The 20,381-nt window shown below is 33.4% G+C and overlaps 4 protein-coding genes across 5 annotated transcripts in view; 3 read left to right on the top strand and 1 right to left on the bottom strand.

Moving 5' to 3' along the window:
* Window positions 1-825: 825 nt before the first annotated feature.
* Window positions 826-3,120, bottom strand: LOC130813406 (uncharacterized). The gene is made up of 5 exons (XM_057679243.1): window positions 2,931-3,120; window positions 1,972-2,159; window positions 1,325-1,872; window positions 1,003-1,258; window positions 826-885 (listed from the first exon to the last, which is right to left on the bottom strand). Exons 1-5 carry the CDS (start codon window positions 3,118-3,120, stop codon window positions 826-828), a joined length of 1,242 nt encoding a protein of 413 aa, XP_057535226.1.
* A 4,339-nt stretch (window positions 3,121-7,459) lies between these two features.
* Window positions 7,460-9,916, top strand: LOC130813405 (uncharacterized). The gene is made up of 4 exons (XM_057679242.1): window positions 7,460-7,509; window positions 8,711-8,924; window positions 9,203-9,365; window positions 9,453-9,916. The coding sequence occupies exons 1-4, from the start codon at window positions 7,460-7,462 to the stop codon at window positions 9,914-9,916; spliced, it is 891 nt and encodes a 296-aa protein (XP_057535225.1).
* A 37-nt stretch (window positions 9,917-9,953) lies between these two features.
* On the top strand, window positions 9,954-10,697 carry LOC130813404 (uncharacterized). Its single transcript, XM_057679241.1, has one exon. The coding sequence runs from the start codon at window positions 9,954-9,956 to the stop codon at window positions 10,695-10,697; it is 744 nt and encodes a 247-aa protein (XP_057535224.1).
* Window positions 10,698-11,513: 816 nt separating this feature from the next.
* Window positions 11,514-20,381, top strand: part of LOC130812539 (E3 ubiquitin-protein ligase RHF2A-like) — a 10,983-nt gene continuing 2,115 nt past the window's right edge. Inside the window, exons 1-8 of one of the 2 annotated variants that reach the window (XM_057678049.1) lie at window positions 11,514-11,727; window positions 12,192-12,335; window positions 12,420-12,466; window positions 14,552-14,614; window positions 14,692-14,800; window positions 14,894-15,264; window positions 15,472-15,579; window positions 15,711-16,066. In XM_057678049.1, the coding sequence (XP_057534032.1) occupies window positions 11,722-11,727; window positions 12,192-12,335; window positions 12,420-12,466; window positions 14,552-14,614; window positions 14,692-14,800; window positions 14,894-15,264; window positions 15,472-15,579; window positions 15,711-16,020 (1,158 nt within the window). In that variant the 5' untranslated portion in view covers window positions 11,514-11,721 and the 3' untranslated portion in view covers window positions 16,021-16,066. The remainder of the gene's footprint in view (window positions 11,728-12,191; window positions 12,336-12,419; window positions 12,467-14,551; window positions 14,615-14,691; window positions 14,801-14,893; window positions 15,265-15,471; window positions 15,580-15,710; window positions 16,067-20,381) is intronic. The other variant, XM_057678048.1, reaches the window with a different exon arrangement.

The following is a 20,381-nucleotide window of genomic DNA, read 5'->3' as shown; positions in this document are numbered from 1 at the left end:
ATCAATAATTAGAAAATCAATCAACTCATTATCAACTCATTATCAACCATCATGTAAGAGCTTGAGTTAACATCAATGGAGTTTAACCAATTTTACACCAATCTTAAATTCCAAACACCCAACTTATATCTTATCCAAATAATATAAACTAATCAAATGCCCAATTGATACTTATGTTCCCAAATTTGATATTTGAACCAAATACCTATATTAATGTCATAAGAACCATAACTCAACAATACCAATCAATAAAACCCAATTAAAGAAAGAATAATAACCCTAAATTGATCTCAAATACCCAATAAATAACCTTAAATATTTGATTTAAAGAATACCCAATTTATTTCATAGCTTCTAATTCCACTTTATAAATCCTGTATTAGTACCATTTCAAGACACATTGTTACTAAAACAAGCATACCTCCCTTATACAAACTCATTTGGAGGCGATTCAAGTGGCCACGCGACCGCGAGTCGTAGCTCTACAAATCATATGTTGACACCAAAACCCAGAAATGGCCAGAAGATGCTCGAAATTTGCATAGAACAAAGAGGACAGAATCTGAAGTTCCATTGAAATAAAATACCACAATTGAAACACAAATGAAGAATTTCAAAAACATGGATGAATAACCTCTTTCACTTGATAGCTTCTTCACCTTTACAGGCTCTTCTAATCTTAAATTAATCTTCATAATGAAATTACCCCAAATTACCATATGATCACCCCTAAAGTTTGATACTCTATTTTTTTTTTTGCGAAAAGGTAAGTAGTATTAGAACAGAAAAAACTGTACAAGAGTACCAGAACATACAATAGGAACATCAACCACCCTTGGTCTTAGTGACTTTAATAGCATCATTCTCTAACCCTGAAGCCACCTTCTAGGAAGGGTTCAAAAGGGAAGAGCAATCATGTGCTAGCCACCAAGAGAGCACATCACCAACCAAAAACAACTAGCTTAAGACAGATACAAACCAGTTTTTATCAGTACAAGATACTTTCTTAGGCATTACACTAACAATTCGCCAGTAAATCTCTTTAGTGACTCTCTCAACAGTGCTTTGGTGACTTGCTATGCATTTCCGCCAGACTGCAGCATTCCTTTGCTTCCAAATGTTGTATATTAGAGCAGCATAGGTGCACTGGATCACTCTCCTTCGAAACCTGCCATTACATGGTTTTTGCAGCCAAGTACTGAGCTGGGTCAAGTCCGCTATTGAGACATTAATCCCAATTTGGTCCTCCAACATTTTCCTGCAGGTAGAGGCATAAGGACAAGTAATGAAAATATGTTCACAAGTTTCAAGCTCCTATTCACACAGAGGACAAAGCTCATCTGTTTGAATCTGCATCTTTTTCAGCCTGTCCTTTGTCTGGACTCTCCTCCACATCACTAGCCAACATAAGAAGCTATGTTTAGGGATGTTGAGATTATTCCAAACCCATCCTGCCCAATCAACTTCTTGTCCTTCCCCTCTTAGCCATTTATAGCCACTAGAGGTCGTGTATCCTTTATGCTGAAACACCCATTTGTTGCCATTGTAACCACTTCTGAATCTATCTTTAACTTGGCATAATTGCTTCCAATACCAACTGGCAGCCGAAGTTGGGGAGTAGCTCTTCCAATCCTTGTCTTTCAGATAAATATGGTTGATCCATTTTACCCACAAGTTATCAGCCTTACTAGCAATGGACCATACATACTTACCTAGCAACGCTAAATTCCAGGCATGGCTCTCTTTCAGCCCCAGTCCTCCTTCTCTTTTTTTTCTACATATCAAGTCCCAGGCAACTAAGGGGGTCTTGTGGCTGGCGACCTTACCACCCCATAAGAAATTCCTGCAGGCACTAATGACTCCCTCAATAACCTGTTAAGGAAGAATGAAGATGGAGGACCAATAACAGTGCATACTCAACAGGACAGAATTGACCAATTGCACCCTACCAGGATAGGAAAAAGTTCTTACGCCCCATGATTTAATTCTAGCAGCTATTTTATCAATGAGGAAAGAACAATCATCCTTACTTAGCTTCTTGGAGTCAATCTTTACCCCCAGGTAGGTGAATGGTAGGCTCTCCTCCTTGTATTTTGATATTTTGATGACTTCCTCCTTAACTTGAGCATCCATATTACAAGAATAAAAGGCTGATTTCCCTGCATTAGCATTAAGTCCAGAAGTCGCAGGAAAGGGAGGAGATGAAGGATGGTTTCTAGTTATAACTCATAATTTTAACTTTCAATCTCTTAGTTAAATAATAGAAATTGTATTCATTACTCATTATTAAATTGAATTCCTTACTTGAATTTTAAAGAGTAACTTAATTCTTAATAAGGAAGGAGATGAAGGATGGTTTCTAGTTTGCTATTTTATGAGTATAATGAAGAACATGATGAAGTTGATAGAAGAATATAGAGTTAGATATGCAAGTGGAGTTATACAGGCTTTCCAAGACTTAGAGGGGAGGGTTTGCTTTATCATGGGGTCCTTATGTGTCTATATGTGGCACTTAATCTACAAACACACAACACATGTGTCCTTATGTGTCAACACACATGACATATCACACCTTCATCTATTTTCTTGTTACCCAATTTTCATCGTATAACTTTGTTCCGAAATTTAACACGGCTGATACTCAGATATAATAAAATATTATACTTAGTCCCAATAAAATGACACGATTAAAATTTATAATCCCTGATTTAATTAATTAATTATAGTTAATTAAGCCGCTAAAATTAAGGCTATTTTAGTAATGCTCTTGGTAAAGTGCATGATGTTTTCCACATTCCTCGCCTACGTGCAAATTATCTCACAAAAAGACCAAGTGAAAATATTTACACCAAAGCTATGCAAATTAAAATTAAAATAAGAAATATATATTCTACATGTTTGAAATGAATAACTTAAATGAAACGGGTTGCCTCCCAAAAGCGCTATGTTTAACGTTGTCAGCCCGACGTAACTCACCAAGTTATCATCAAGAGATACCAACGGAGCCCTTGTAGGCCCTTCTAAACACATTAACACTATTTCCTCTTCCTTCGAATATGACTGATTAACATTCTTTTTCTCCTTGGCACAACCAACATGATCTCCTACTTCCAAGGCCATTCATTAAGCTTATGAACAGATTGATATTTTTTTAGTGGCAATATTTTCCATCGTTTTTGGAGCTCAAACACCATCTTCCCCTCACCCCACCTCTAAAGTTAGCATACGTCTCTTCCCATCAATATTACCTTATACTTAGAAGGAGCATCTTATTTAATTTTTGTTTGCATTCATATGTTGCATATGGTCAACCTTCTGTTGTCAAGGCCTAGACATTGATGGTTAAGGAACTGACAATTGAGTAACATCAATATAGTATTCAATATCTATTTGTCATTGATCAAAATATTAATTAGAATATATTTCTAGATATTTTTGGACAATATTATTTCATATTTGGTTTTTAAATTAAAAGCTGCAACTTTTATTATCAATATATTTTACTTGCCACATTTCTTCAACAAAATATTCACTCTTATTTAAAAGTATTATTGCTTTCTAATCTCTTAATTATGTTTGTTGTTATTGGTTTTACTTGTTTCATGTACTTAATTGCTTCTATGTATTCCAATAGTGAGTACGTTTCTTTCTAGGGTTAGATATGAACCCTAATATGCATATGGAATGAATTATTGGGGAACTTGTTGGTTTTTGTTATCGAGGGATGACTAAATATATTATAATCCACCTAAGTTTAAGTGTTTTAGTTTTTCATGTTCCAAAATACTAAAGTTGAGATACAAAAGTATATTAGTCTTAAGTGAAACACAAGTTAAAATATTTTTATTGCCATTCAAAATCTCGTAAGTTGAGAATTGGTTTTTAATTGGTCTTGTTAAAGTTTAAATAATCAAAATCATAAAATTTGAGATTAAGATTGAACGTTCTTCAATCTGTGCTTAATCTATTAGCATTTTTGAAAAGAAATAATTAACTCTTTCACCTAAATCCTAGATAACATAACAACATTGAACTTTATTTACTAATCCTATGCATGTTAGTGGGATTACCATTGCTTTAGGGCATTTTCTCTTATTTAATCAAGTTATATTTACATTATTACAATCTTAGTTTAGTCTAAACTCATCATAATTTGGTTATTCTATAGTGGTTGATAACCTGAATTACTATAGACACATAGCCTCCTTATGGTTTGGCCCGTAATTGTACAACAACTTACGTACACTTGCGGTCATAAACTATTACAAGTTTTGGCGCCGTTGTCGGGGAGACGACGTCAATAGTAATTTATTTTGATTAATTGCTTCGTTACTTAGATTTAGTTTCTTTCTTTTTCTTTCTTCTTGTTATGCTTGGTTTATTGTTTATGAATGCACAGGAGGTCTCAAGGACCATTTAATCTTAAGTAATACCCACATCGAATCTGTCCTACACCATCTTTGAGCTGAGAAAAGAAGAGGAGAAACTGAAGCTTCAGGGGCCTTTATTCTTTAACAATCAGATTGATACTTTAACAAATACAACCAAGTAACTTTAGTAAAATCATCTACAATTATACAAAAAAAATTACATCCACTTATTGTTTTATGAATATATGGACCCCATATGTCTGTATGGAGAAGATCAAAAGCTTTGCTATTAATGTAGGTATGATTAAAGGGAAGCCTAGTCTGCCGTGAAGCTGGATAGATGCTACAAATTGAGTTTTCTTTAATGCATTTTGTATCTATATCCGAAAAAACACTTTAAGTTTTAAAAAGGGTGCATGGCCAATCTCAGGTGTTGTAGTCTTCCAAGATGAAACATCGCGTTTGATGTGACAAAGCCAACATGCTTCCGACATTGAGCATTCTTCATATAAGCAGCAATATTATTAACTAATGTGTAATACAAGCCTTGTTCAAAATTACCAAGTGGCAAAGAGGTTTTCTTTATAGGGTCCTGGAGAAAATAATTGGCTTTAGAAAAAAGAATGAAGACTTAATGCTTTTAAGTGATGATATTCAAAACTTATATTAGAATTAATCAAGAAATTAATTAATCACATTTATTAGATTAATTGAACCAAAATCATATTTAGTTCAAAAGGAATTTAATATATGTTTATTTGGTATTGGTTGATATGTATTTCTTAAATCGTTAGTCAATTGCAATGTGACCTAAATAAGTTGCACTAGTCAAAGGTTTATTATTACACATGCTTTTATAAATTAAGAAAAATGGATAAAATGTTATTTTGATAATAATATGTTTATTATTAATCTGGTCCAAATTGATTAAGTTAGATCAAAAATTAATGCTTTGGTCATATGATTATATATCTTGAATAAAATGAATTATTCATTAAGTATATTATGACTAAACGTTTATTGTATTGAGATAATTAAATTACTTGTTAATTTAATTAAATAAGATACATTGTACGAAGTAAGTCATTCCTAAAGATGTGAAACTTGTTAATTTAATTAAAGAAGATAGATTGTAGGAAGTAAGTCATTCCTAAAGATGTGGAAATAGGTCTCCTATATTTGTGGATCTAATATTGATCATTTCCTTATTATAAATAAACTTAAATGATAATTTAATCTTAACATGTTTAGTCCATAAATAACTAAAGCAAAGATAGAGAGATCTTCTTACTATGATGTAGGGTTCATTAATAAAAGGCATAGAATCCTAAGGGGTTCGAAAGGAACCCATAGGCAAGGAGTAGGCTAGTGATAGCTAAACCTCGTTAACAAATCTCTTGTTTTTGTCTAAGTTTATTTCCGCACTTAAGTTTTAGATTTGTTATTCGACCTAAAACAGTTCCTAGAAAATTGTTTGAAAGAAGATTAATGTATTATTTAGTAGTTAAACCTAGTTGATTACCTTCACGGCCCGTTTGGTTGATGGTAATGAAGTAATGGGAATGAAATGTTGTAATGGCAATAGTAATGAAGGAATGGATATGAGAATTGGTAATGAAGATTCTTTTGTTTGGTGTGCATGACTAAAGAATGGTAATGGAAGATAATATTCCATTGATTGCATTTGGTTGTTAGTAATTAAAAATGGTAATGACTCTTAGTTTCATTGTATATTTGTATCTAAAAGCATTATTGTATCTAAATTATTCTATCTAATGATTCTTTTTTTAATAATAATATTTTTTTGGATAATTACATAAATTACCTTTTTTTTCTTCATTATTTTTTTTTTCAGCTCGAAACAACATTACCTTATTTTATTACCACAGTAATACTTGATTACCATTACCGCCTAATACCATGTTGTTTGGTGGTAATAAAAATGGCACTTTTTGGTAATTTCATTACCTTATTTTATTATCATCCATTACCATTGAAGGCATCCAAACAACCAAATTTTTCATAACTTAATTTTATAACCATTACCACCCTCTAATACCATGTACCAAACGGGCCATCAGTGTTTTCATCTTTGCATTCCTCACTATTTGCAAGTACAACATACTTCTTGCCTTCATTAGGTTTACTCTTATTGGGATAACCATGTATTTTAAGACAACGATTAATGATGTGTCCTGCAAGCTTGCAATGTTCACAATAATAGTTTGGCTTTCTTTCTTAATTAGTGTTGCTCTTCATAATGTGGGAATCTTTCCATTTTTCTGTAGCAAAAGCCATAGGCTCTATGGCTTAGAGTCTTGTTCATTCCCTTATGGCACTCTTCTTACAACAACATCTTATAGACCTAAAAAAATTAGGTAAATCTTTGTTGAGTAAAAGGTTTGACCCAACTTGACTATATACTTGATCAAGTTTCATTAAAAAGGTTACGATGTTGAATTTTAATAAAGATGTTGGTTGGATTGCAAACACAAACTACTAGTGGCCTAAGATCATTAATCTTATCCCATAGGATTTGACTCTTGTAAAATAGTAAGATACACTTATTCCAGGTTCTTGAATAGTATTAAGGAGTTGTTCTTGGAGTCTGTACATCTGGAATGAAGAAGAATTTTCAAATCTTCCTTCAAGATTAGCCCATATAGCACTTGATGTCTTTAAACACATTATGCTCTTAGCCATGTGTCTTTCTAAAGAGGTAATAAGCCATCATGTGACCATGGTATTGCACCGTTTTCAAGCCCTTTCCTCCATAAGTCCCTCTATTGGTTTGGGTGAACTACCATCTACAAAGCATATTTTAGTTTTAGCATCTGGACTAATGATCATTGACCTCTTCCGGTCACTAAAACAAGTACTATCAAAGACATTAAAACCAGCCTATTACTGGCTAAATCTGAGGGGTGTAGATAATACATACTACAAGGATTTTGGGTTGGATATGCAACTACTATTGTAATATGTATGTTTCCTTAAGTGCTACTAGACTTTGCATCATATGTTTGCTCCATTTTGCATAAGATTCTTGATCAATATACGAAGTACAACAACAAAAATATCTTGAGTTAATGGAGAGGAATGAGAAGGATATGAATGGGAACAAAATGCAACAACAGAAGTTCTTGATCAATGGTGAAAAGAAACAAAAAGGCATGAAAAAAGCAAGAAATTATGTCTAATCTGATACCATGATACAATTAGGAGTTTAGGATTTGGATGAACCAGAAGATTAGAGAGAATTGGAAAAAAAATCAGAAAAAAGAATGCAAACTAATTTTATTAATTGAATTTCATAAAGCTAAAAAGGATGGACTCTTATATAGAGGAGCCCAAGAACAGAAGCATACAGTCACAAAACTAAATAACTAACCAATTTAGGAAAACAAAAAATAACTATAACAGGAAGGAAAAATTATCGTGAATCATACAACCTTTTGTTAAATTCCCTACAATAATACGAACTTTTGTTTAACCATGAATAATACCAACTTTGGGGGTTTTTTCCTAGAATAATACCAAGTTTAGTTTTTTAACTAATTTACTAAATTTGTTAGTCATATAATCACCTATAGTTTGATTTTTAACATGTTAGGTATATTCTATGGAAACACCCCCATAAGTTGGTATTATTAATGGTTAATCAAAAGTTGTCATTATTGTAGGGAAATAAGCAAAAGGTTGTATTGTTCCTGATAATTTTCCTAACAGGAAACTAAAATAAAAGGAACTACTAAAAAAGACTAGGATACTAAGCATCATGTTATATCTGGATGCATATCTTTATCAATTCCTTACTGTTGCACCTTTTATATGAGATCCAGGCAAGCCCTTAGGAGTATAATTTAAATTACAATATCCACCATTTTCAATATAAATGTTAGATATACTATCTCCATTCTTATTTTTATTCATTACTTACAATAATTCATTTTTGTTTTTTTTTTTATTATTGGTTTGTAATTTGTAAACCTAGAATCAATAAGTCATTGTTTGTTTTTATATCTAATTAACAAACTAAAATTGGGAAATTTGTAATTGAGAATTTTGTGCTTTTTTATTTGTAATGGGGAATTTTGTGTTTATACCTTAATAACATACCCAAATTGCTTTGTTTTATTTGGTGTTCATAGATTTGCTATTAGGAGAATTGGAAAATTGTTTTCATAAATTTGTGTTCATGACTTAATAAATTATATCATTCTGTTTCTTTATTTTAAAGTTGGAAAATTATTATTATTAGGTGAATCCGTGAATATATAATACTATGAACTATGAAGTCAAGAACACTAGATTTTTTTTCTCAAAAAGTCCAATGGCAGGCAAGCTTCAATTTCATGTGTTCAAAATGAAACTCATGAGCAACAACAAAATCCAGAAGGAAGAAAAAGAAATGACATTCCAACTACTAACAATAATCGTTCTTATAAATTTGTAAGAGTTGAGTTAGGGGATAATGTTAACCATTTTGTTATTGAACGCGATCTTGGATTACATAAACAAATCAATGAGTATCATCCCAATGATCGTGAAAAAGTAATGAGGGAGTATGTTAAATTGAAACCATTTCAACCCATTCTTGATACATATCCACTATCTGGATGAGATAGTCGTTTACGTTCATTTCAGTCTACTTGGTTTCAAAACTTTCCTGGAATAGAATATTTACCAACAAAGGATATAGACTTTTGCTTTCCTTGTTTTCTCTTCACAAAAAAACACTTGAAGGATTGGAGAATACCAATCAACATATTGAGGCAGCCCTTATAAGTCAATCAAAAGAAGAAATAAAGAAGAACTGATTGCAATTAAAGGCTTCAGTCAACGCAGTTCGTTGGTTAGCATGCCAAAATTGTACATTTAGAGGAGATGATGAAAGTATTAGTTCTAGAAATAGAGGAAACTTTCTAGAACTTATCAAATATGCAGCTTTGTACAACGATGAAGTGAAGAAAGTAGTGTGGGAAAATGCACCTAGTAAGTTATATTCATTTTCATTAAAATATAATTTTTCTTTGTACTTATAATAATTCATTGAATTGATTATTGATATATAAATTTTAGGGAATGCTTCATATACACCATCAACGATACAAAAGGAGATTTTTCATATCTTTGCTAGCAAAGTAAAAGAAGAAGTAAGAAAGAAGTTTGGAGAGGCAAAATTTTGTATGATTTTAGATGAATCACAAGACAGAGCTGAAAGAGAGCAAATGGCGATTTTGTTCAGGTTTGTTGATAAGTTTGGCATTCTTAAGGAGCAATTTTTCGATCTCGTCCATGTTAAAAATACTGCATCATTAACTTTAAAAGAAGAATTATATCAACTTTTGTCTTACCACAACTTGAATATTACAAATGTCCGAGGTCAAGGTTACGAAGGTGCTTCTAATATGCGAGGAGAATTTAATGGCTTGAAAGCTTTGATATTGAAGGACTCTCCTTATGCATATTATGTTCATTATTTTGCTCATAGGCTTCAATTAGCATTAATTGGAGCTACAAAAGAAGTGATTCCCATACAATAATTTTTCACAAAATTAGCAATTTATGTTAACATAGTTGATGACTCATGATGAACTACATGCTAATCAACAATTTGAAATAGCTCACAATATTGCCCATGAGGGAACCAAAACTGGAAAAGGGTTGAATCAAATAGGAAATTTACAAAGAGCTACTGACACTCAATGGTCATCTCATTTGAATTCCATTACTAGTTTGATGAGAACATTTAGTGCAACTGGTAAGGTTCTTAAAACTGTTATAAAGAAAGGAAATTCAGAAAAGCGTGCAAGTGCTGATGCTGCTTATGAATGCTTGATATCTTTTGAGTTTGTATTTATTTTGCATTTGATGGGAGAACTTTTGGGGTTGACTGATAATTTGTTTCAAGCTTTACAACGTCGTGGTCAAGACATACTTAATGCGATATGTTCAGTGTCATCTACTAAAGTCTTCGTTCAAATGTTTAGAGCAAATGGTTGGGATGAGTTGTTTATTAAAGCTAAGTCTTTTTGTAAGAAGCATAATGTTGAAATTCCGAATGTGACTGCTCATCACAAACCAGGTAAAGGTCGTTCTCATCAAGGGGGGAATATAACAATGGTGCATCATTTTCGAGTTGACTTATTTATTGCGGTAACAGATGCACTACCACAAGAACTCGATCATAGATTTGATGAAAACATGATTGATCTTCTATTTTTTAGTGCATCTTTGGATCCTAAAGATTCTTTCAAGTCTTTTGATATTGACAAAATATGCAATTTGGAAAACAAATACTTAACTGAAGACTTCTCCGATTAAGAAAAACTTCAACTTCGATATGAATTGCAACATTTTCACTTTGATGTTTGTCAGCATATGCAATTTGAAAAGCCCACAACCTTAGTTATTCTGTTAAAAATCTACGGAAACAGGGAAATCAACAAAGTTTCCACTTGTTCATAGGTTGATCCGGCTTGTTCTAACTATTCCCTTTTCTATGACAATATGTGAGCATGCATTTTCCACAATGAACATTGTTAAGACTAAGCTGAGGACAAAAATGGAAGATGATTTTCTAAGAGATGTTCTTGTAATATCTATTGAAAGGGAATTAGTTGATCTGTTTGCTGTAGATTCTATTATTAATGATTTTGCTCTAATAAAATTTCGAAGAGTGCAATTCAATTAAAATATATCTATAAGTATTGTTTTATGATTGACCCCCCTATTATAAAATCTTGGCTTTGCCTATATATATATAATTATAAACAAATAAAAAAGATAAGTGCTAATAGTATGGAAAGGAAAAAATTAAATTAAAAAACATCTGATAAATATACGAGCTTTCCGAAAAAAAAATGAAATGGAAGGGTTTTCTGCCGCAATAGTAAGGCATAAACCTTGACCAAAGTGTTTGTTGAACCTACAGAAAGTCAACAACCCCATCAATATATTTGACAAAATCAAAATTTGATAATCATAACATCAAACAATAATTCCACGTGTAAGCACCTCAATGAATGACATAGTATAAGGTCTTTTGATCATTCCAAGCCTCGTGGGCTTAGTCACCGCGTAAATTTACATATTAAAATAAAAAAAAAAAAGAAAAGAAAATTAAAGTTTAACAAAAAGAAGAAGAACGAACTAAAGTAGAATAGTCTTCTTTTTCTTTGTTCCCTATTCATCCTCTTCATATTCTCCCTTCTATTTTCTCTCTCTAGGGTTTCAATTATCTCCCATAGCTTTATCTCTTTCTCTACTTATCATCTATCTTTCTCTGTTTTGTTCGGATTATCGATCGGAGTTGCTTTATTTGATTCTAAGTTAAGCAGTAAATTTCATGGAGGTGAGTATTTTTTTTAAAAATTTGTTACTTAATTTATTAATTTAGTGAAGTAAATCTATAATAAAGGTTTTATATTTCTTTTTGCTTAAATTATCTGTTTAAATTTTAATTATTTTTTTCTTGTTTTCATATGATCGTTTGGATGGACTTGTGTTCACTTGTGTATAACCAGAGTTGACTTGATGATTATGTAATTTGTTAATATCGTGCCATGAATTACTTTTAAATGATTTTTTTGTGTAAATATTTTTGGGTAGTTTTTGGAGGACTCTAATTCGAATTACAGTAGAAATTAATTATATTTTGTTAATTTGTTCATTTTGAATTGAATTACCGGGGAAAGTATGAAATTTGGACTTTTTGGGTTGATATTAAACGATTTTTAATTGAATTACTCGAGAGATTTTCTTGTTTGGATATTTTTTTATGTGTTGATGAAAGAGTTTCTGTTGAGAAATTGATAGGCTGCAAGTATGGAGGAACGCAAGAAATTGGAGGAATCGAAATTAACTTCGGCGGCTGCTTTTGTGGAAGGTGGCATTCAGGATGCGTGTGATGATGCTTGCAGTATCTGCCTTGAGGAGTTTTGTGATAGCGATCCTTCCACGGTATTATATTATGCTGATTTTTAGTGTACGAGTTGTTAAATTGGAAATGCACTCATCTGAATGTTGGTTGTCTAACATTTGCAGGTGACAGGGTGTAAGCACGAGTTTCATCTTCAGTGTATTCTCGAATGGTAAATGAACTTAAGTTTTCGTTGAATCTTGTATTCATGTGTGCTTTTTACGTAAAGTTGTCAGATGTTTGCTACCAACAGTTAATTAAGTAATAACCAAAAACATCTTTTTTTTTTATTACTAACAAGGATAAGGTTCTATACACATGACCTCCAAAGTCCAAACCCCATCTAGATGGAAGCCGTACTGAAAGTATATGCGAGTTGATTGATTATTTGAAACTATGGTGTGGCACTACGAACAAACCAGAATGATTAGTTATGCAACCAAGAAATATTGTTCTTCCTTATCTATGAAAGGAGAAGGCGTATTAGGTTGATCATAGTTTTTATGGTTGAAGTTGTGTTGTCTATTTGAGTGATTGTATGAGTATAATAGAGCTCATGAGTCATGGGTTCATCTTTGATGGACTCAAAATTTTACTTGGGATAATATTATAAGTCTCATGGGTACTATATATGACCGACTTATAGAACTCTTCTACATGGGACTTACTTTCAGTTGAGGATGAAGGATTATTAAATGTTGATTTTTACCTTTACACCAACTATCAAAAAAGGTTGTTTCATAATGAGACCAAACAAATATGGGCTGATCTATTTCTAATTTTGATCTAAAAGAGATTAATTATGATCTTAAAGTGATACAGTTTCAATGTAAAGTATATAGCCTTCAATTCCTTCCTTTAAAGTGACTGATTCAGACGTTAAATGGATCAGTTACATATAAAGTGATAAGTTATAACATTAAAGTGGACACCTTTAATTTGATAACCAATAAGTTTAAAAATGATTAATTACAACCTTATGGGGTGTTTGGTATAAAAAGTGGAAAAGAAATGGAAAGGAAACTCTTAAGGAGAGGTAAGGGAAATAATAAGGGTTATTGTTGTTAGTTGTTTGGTATAATTATGTAACGGAAACACTTTTTGTATTTTTACAAAAAGTGTTATCTGAGCTTTGAGAGTGGAAATAAATTGGAGGAATCAATTACCAAAAGGAAATGGAAATGGTTACCTAATTATCTTAACAAACGCAAAGTAACGGATTTGCTCATCCGTTTCTCTTACTTGATCCAAAAAAATGCATACCAAACACACTTAAAGTGATCAATTTAAAGCTTATAGTGCTAAATTCTAAGTCTTCACCTGTGTAGTGATCAATTATAACTTTTAGTCATAAATGAGTTCATTATATAACCGTAAAGGGATCGATTATAATCTTAAAGTGGTTAATTTTGAACTTTAAGTAATAAAATATGAATGATCAGTTATAACATAACTTTTTAATGACATCAATTTTGACCTTAAAAATATCAATTATGAACTTATATTGATCAATTTAGTGATCGTGGATTTTAAAGAATTGTAATTGGGCCTATTGGACTATTCTTGGATCTTGTATGAGTGGTGTGAGTAATTTGGTCTCTCGCAAGACTTCGTGTTACCTTTATTGTCGTAATATATGTGATGTCTTAAGTCATTGGTTGAATTTTCAGAACTCAATAGGATTATCATTAGTCAACCCAAGTCTTTACTCATTTGAAATTAAATTGAGATTGTTCTGTGTTTCGACTTAGTGCTAATATTGGTCTCACTTCATTAATTCTAATTTTTGAAGTTGAGTTTTGAAAATATTGTTGAGATGACAAACTGTAGTGGATTCAAAATCGCTTGCTATCCTTATATGCTCCATGAGTTGAACATGCTTAATTTTGATGACTGATAAATATTCATAATTAATGCTAATGTCCCGAGATTCAATCTATTTATGTATGAAAGTCTGCTTCTCTCCAAGGATACTGTAATGTCACTTCTTTGAAACTGAGAAATATATGTGCTGCATGGATACAAAGACTTGGTACTCTCTCAACTAAGCTGATGGTTCTAGTAATATTAATCGCATATGTTGATTGAGAAAACATGTTGATATATGTGTGCGTTTGTCTTTGCCTCTAAGAATGTGTGAATTTGATGATGAATAATGTTGAAATCATCACTGCTTACAGATGAAAGTTGTCTTGTTCGGCACATAACCACATACTATGAGGTCAAGAAATCTAAGTCTTATTCTTACGGCTTGCAGGTGCCAAAGGAGTTCTCAGTGCCCAATGTGTTGGCAGCCTATTATTTTGAAGGACCCAACAAGGTTTGCACCACTATCTCTCTGTCATGATGTGGTTATGGTTTGTTTGTGACGGTAATATCATGCATAACTGTTTGCAGCCAAGAACTCTTGGATGGTGTAGTACAAGAGAGAAATGCCAGTCATAACCAACCGAGAAATGCTGCCATATTTCACCATCCAGCATTGGGAAATTTTGAGATACAACATGTTAGTGGAAAACTCTACCTTCTTAGTTTTTGTGTCTCTTTTGTGTCGATCTTTTGCTTGTTCTATCTTAAACCTTATTCCTATACATTACAGTTGCCAGTTGGTGTAAATGATGCTGAGCTGGAGGAGCGCATAATTCAGCACTTAGCTGCTGCTGCTGCAATGGGCCGATCACGCCATTTTTCTAGAAGAGAAGGCCACAGGGGCAGATCATCAGCTCAAGCTCGTCCTAATTTTCTGGTTTTTTCTGCTCATCCTAATGCACAAGATGGTGCTGTCTCTCTTTCTGAAGGAGAGCAAGCTGAATCTCCAGCCAGCTCAATCGATACATCTTCCTTGCTTAGAATTGGGAGAGAAGTATCCCCCCGTATATCTGTACCAAATTATTCAGCTCATGCTGATACACTTTCTGCCTCTGGAACTAGTGCCTTTAGTGCTGGACATGCTTCTCCATCCAACAGTGGGTAATTGCTCTAATTTTGCCTGTATACTTGATTGGAACTCCAGTTCCTTCTTTGCCCTCTTTCCTTCCCTAAAAAAATGCAGCATGAATAAACGAAACTAATTTAAAAGGAAAATTCAAACTGTTTTTTTATGCGCCTTTTGGGAGAATCTTTGCTTGTAACTTAATCATCTTGACTTTCTATTGGTTTTCTATTTCATTGCTGTAGGAGGTCTCCAAATCAATCTTCTCCCAGATGTCAAGATAGAGCAGGTCCATCTAATCTCCAGTCATTTTCAGAAGCTTTGAAATCTCGCCTTAATGCAATGTCTACGAGGTATTGAGAATTTAGATTTATTCACATGTGGTTTTTTGTGGTGCCCTCTAAATTAGACTCAACACAGAAATATCTTCCATACTTTTGTTTTTATTTTTTATTAATCCAAAATTATTTCTTCTTTGTAAAAGGTATAAGGAGTCTATATCTAAGAGCACCAGGGGGTGGAAGGAAAGATGGTTTTCCCGCAACTCTCCTATGTCTGATATCGGATCTGATGTAAGAAGAGAGGTAAATGTTGGAATAGATACCGTGTCCCGTATGATGGAGCATATGCAAACGAGGGACAATGGGAGACCCAGCGGTGACACTGAGCCTGACGTTTCTGAGATCAGTCAAGCTCGTGAGCCTGTTACTCAACATGGGGTGGACGGTGTTGTGTTGTCTGGAGATGACAACAGGACGCAAGCACCATGTGCTGCACACTCGGGTTCTGACTGAGTATATAGTTGGGCATTGCATCAACTCATAGCGTTTAATGTTGAAGGTTAGTATTGGTATCAAATACTTGTGCTTGTTTGACGATAATTTTTGATTTCCTTGATTCCATTCTTTACTGTAAAAAAATTTGTACCCTTGTTCCTAGTTTCCTGCATAAAGTATAGGTTTTGCGTAAAACAAATTAGGATTTGTGTTTCTTACAACCCTAAAATCTTTCATTTCTTTAGGTCTTGCATTTAGAAGTTAAATGATAAATTCAAATGGTTAGAAAAGTTGTAGGAAGGGGGCGTTCAACAGTTTCATCTTCTGGGTGTTACAGTTAAAGGGCAGCGTTGTTCTTGTAGTTATTCCTGGATAGTTCAGCTCTTGGCACTAAGAGATGGATGACCTATATCCTTTGCGACATAATATAATCATGATTTTCATTTGCTTTGCTAGCCTGAAGTGCCAGCCAAAATGACTAGAATAAATTCCACTGGAGTTAAGCAATGGGATGTAAGTAGCGGGTTTTAGCTTATTTGATTGAGATTGTTGGATGTAAAACTGTTGGTACATTTATGTTACAAAAACAAAAAGCTCTGTATTTAGAGATATTGAATGAAGAAGTAATTAGGGCAAGTGGATGGTGAGTTTTAGGCTCTTTAGGAGCTAGAAAGAGAATTTACTGCATGAGTGAAGAAAGGGGATGGATACTGCTTGCAATAAAACACATAGATTCAAATATAGTCGACCTTTCAAGGTACCCTTAAAAGGATATTAATGCAGTTTTAAGCCTCAATTGTAGATGACCATTTACAAAATTTCAGGATGAGCGCACAAATAATACACAATACCAAAGGTGAAACTTAAAGATCACACAAACGCTAAAGAGTATTGGTAAAGTACACGCAATGAACTTTGAAGGATATCGGAATAGTGTTCAAAAAATAAATTATTCAAATTTCTTACCAGGATAAAATAGACGATTAACATAAAGAGGTTTTAGAGGTATTTTGGGTTTGGAACTTTGGTTGCATCTTGGTTGCATCTTGACACAAAAGGAACACGATTATTTTGTTTATTCAAATGTTTTAAGCAATGAATTGAGGGGAACGATATTTACTTCGAATTTTATTAAGGATGTTTATCAATAGGAATATCACATCAACCCTAGGATTAGACTCTGTCATTGATAGAAGCCAAGTTAAAATCATGGAAACTAGAAAAGCTTTTGTTATTGCGAGTGCAAGTGAGTTACTGAGTTGCTGCTTTACATGAAATTGGGAAACAGTGAAGCAGGGTTGTATAGGATTAGATTATTTGAACATCAAACCTCGCAAAATATCAATCATGTTCCTTCTATGCATTGCTTGAACTATAAATTAATGTTGACATAGATAATATGCTTCAACTTTTTACTGGACCCCAAAAAAGTTGGGGCATGCTTGGTTGCCCATATCACACATAAGAAAAACCATTGTTATTCAAGGCATGTATCTTTAACAATTCCTCTTTTTCAGTCTCACTTTCTAAAGATTCTCTTAAATAATGATGTCCATTATACCATAAACTAATAATTGTACAAAAATCGAAGAACTTGTGAGTCCTTGCTATGCAGATGGATGTGAGTTCTTGAACAATATATATAAATAATACTTTATAAAGTTAATGAACTTATTTTTAGTTGCCAAATACTCATGTTTATGTTACAAATATATGCTAGTCTTGAATCTCGTTTACTATGAACAATCCTCTTCTGTTTCAATACAAGGTGGGCATACTATTAAGGGCAGGATTTTTATATGTGTTCCACTTTATATTTGTTATACCTTCCAAGGTGAATTTGAAAATTATTTTCTATAGTTCTAGCGGCGTATGTGTAGAGAAACATACAGTCAAAATGCGTCAAAACTTACAGTCAATACGTAAATTGTTCATGCAATCCTCATGAACATTGTATTTAAAGTTTAGATTTGGCCTTTCAAGTTTTCTCTATCCTTTCATCATAGCCCAACACATACTATAAATGTTGTCAAGGTAACAATGCCTAACCACTATCTCTCTCCCTTGCGACCAACACCTATATAAGTGGCCCAATCATCTTAACTTACATTTTTCTTCATCAACATTGATCACCAAGTGCCACCATCAATCTACCCTATTGGCATAGCCACTCCCTGCTAAGGATCAAGCACACTTATGACCATCCATTCTCATCATGTATTGCCGATCTTTAATGCAAAGCATTATCTTCCCTACCGCTATTCCAACAAATCCCAAGAGAAAAGAGAAATGGTAAAGTCATATATCGCATAACCGCCAACCAAATATGTTTGAGGGTGGCCAAGATTCATCATTATCATATGCAGTGTATATTGCTCATAAAAATAATGATCATTGTTAGGAATGGATGGTGGACCCCAAATCATACCTATAAAGGAGGATGCAACTAAAGAGTCTTATTTCCAAAAGGACCTGTAAAAGAAAACAAGTTATGACCCGACAAAACAAGAAAATAAGACAAGGCAAGGTATGATAAAAATTAAGACAAATTATATGACCAAAGAAATATTAAAACAATAATAAAGACTAGAACAATAAACAATGCATTCAGTGACATAGATGTAGATGTAGGTGACTATTCAAGGTCTAGGACATGCCTATGACGTGTTCAACTATCTCTAGTCAAGTTCTCAGAGAAGTGCAACTCGCTCATGTTATTTGTAATTTGTTCCTCCCACGTTTTTTAGGCCTACGACGACTTATCTTTCCATCAACCGTGATGTTTTCCACCCTTCTCACTCGATCTATTTGTACGCATATTGGTGGAGATGGGTGTAACCCCTAGTCTCTCTTGAAACCCTTGATATCTAATTTTCATCCTAGTGCGTCCATACATTCAATTTAACATTTGCATCTCTGTTAAATTTCATCTTATGCTCTACTTCTTAGATGGCCAATACTTGACTCCGTACAACAAGGTCAAACTGTAAATTGATATAATTTATCTTTTATTCTAGTCGGGAGACTCCTATCATATATCACTCTCAGTTTTAGAAAGCACGAGGCGCAAAAGATCATTAAAGCCTAGGCGCAAAGCGCAGGGCGAAGGCGTGAGTTTTTTGTTGGTTAGGCGTACTTTTTCACTAAAGCTTAAACATCAATTTAAAACATATATAATTCTTCAAACAACATGATATTCATATTTTAGTATCAACAAGCTAGTAAACATTCATTATCCTTGGGCTAAGCACCACTTTAGTGCAAAACCGTTATAATGAGACTATGAAGAATTACCAAAGTTATTTTCTTTGCGTGCTTTTTGTTCTTCTTAAAGAAGCAACGATTTTTCTAACTTCATATTCAAGTAAAATTGAGTTTCATGTTTTGTTTCATTTTCGAACAAACAAGCGTAAGTTACCTACCCAGCCCAACAAGAAGGTGCATCGGGCGCACAAGGCGTAATGCGCATCAAGGCACCCAAGGTGCACACCTCTTGTAGTAAACATTGCCTCACCTAACCAAGTCGCTTTCAATCGAAGCTTGAGATTTCAGGTGCAGAAGGCGCAAAGCGAGGCGCATTTTTGAAAACTAGATAGAATCAACATACATATCCTGTAGTATATTCCAAGATTGCACCCATGAATTTTTTTACCGTCACCTTTTTATTTTAAGATTGGAACAAGATTTATATAGGAGTAGAGAGAATATTATTGAATATTGACTTGAGGCAACGAAATGAAAAAGCCCACTAGCTTCATAGTTGAGGATGGCCGATGTACCACCCTTAAAGTTTTTAAATCTTGGTCAAAATTTACAACCTTTTTGTTCTAATCATTCATTTGATTTGTTGTTGACTAAGAATGAAATAGAGGCCTTTGGTAGAGAAAGAGGAATGAGTATAGGTTGTTGTGGTTGTAGTGGTTACTGTTGCTGAATATAAGTAATGGCTAAGAATGTGCTGGAGGTCGTGTTTCCTACTGGTTGGGGATACAAGGAAAGAAGTGTGTGTACTGTATAGGGGTTTGAATTTTCATTATTATTATAAAAGACATTAGAGGCCTGCCTGGATTCCTTGTGAAAAGTTCGGGATAAATAACAGGGGATAAATATTAAGTGATAATGTTTGAAGGGGGAAATGATTTAAGGGGTATTAACATTGGGTTGGTATTTGTGCAGCTTAAATATTTCAAGAATATGATATGGGTTTTCACTAACCTCGTTACATGAGAGTATTTTTGAAGCAATTAACTCCTCCATCAACATTCAACACTAACCCACGGTGGGCCACAACGCGAATCCCTCCTTTCCAAGTTGATTCATCGATTAATTTTCTGTAGCTTTTCCATGAATTTTAGGGTTTCTTTTTTATTTTTTATTAT

Source organism: Amaranthus tricolor, chromosome 5, assembly GCF_026212465.1.
Source record: "Amaranthus tricolor cultivar Red isolate AtriRed21 chromosome 5, ASM2621246v1, whole genome shotgun sequence".
Lineage (NCBI taxonomy): Eukaryota > Viridiplantae > Streptophyta > Magnoliopsida > Caryophyllales > Amaranthaceae > Amaranthus > Amaranthus tricolor.
This window is presented reverse-complemented; position numbering and strand designations above follow the sequence as displayed.

Coding starts and splice junctions, on each gene's coding strand:
- LOC130813406 (XM_057679243.1), bottom strand. CDS start 3,120: ATGGCCTTGGAAGTAGGAGATCATGTTGGTTGTGCCAAGGAGAAAAAG. Junction 2,160..2,930: donor AAACATAGCGCTTTTGGGAG/GCAACCCGTTTC, acceptor ATGCTAATGCAG/GGAAATCAGCCTTTTATTCT. Junction 1,873..1,971: donor CTAGAATTAAATCATGGGGC/GTAAGAACTTTT, acceptor CTTCCTTAACAG/GTTATTGAGGGAGTCATTAG.
- LOC130813405 (XM_057679242.1), top strand. CDS start 7,460: ATGGAGAGGAATGAGAAGGATATGAATGGGAACAAAATGCAACAACAG. Junction 7,510..8,710: donor AACAAAATGCAACAACAGAA/GTTCTTGATCAA, acceptor GTCCAATGGCAG/GCAAGCTTCAATTTCATGTG. Junction 8,925..9,202: donor ATCCCAATGATCGTGAAAAA/GTAATGAGGGAG, acceptor TTGCAATTAAAG/GCTTCAGTCAACGCAGTTCG.
- LOC130813404 (XM_057679241.1), top strand. CDS start 9,954: ATGACTCATGATGAACTACATGCTAATCAACAATTTGAAATAGCTCAC.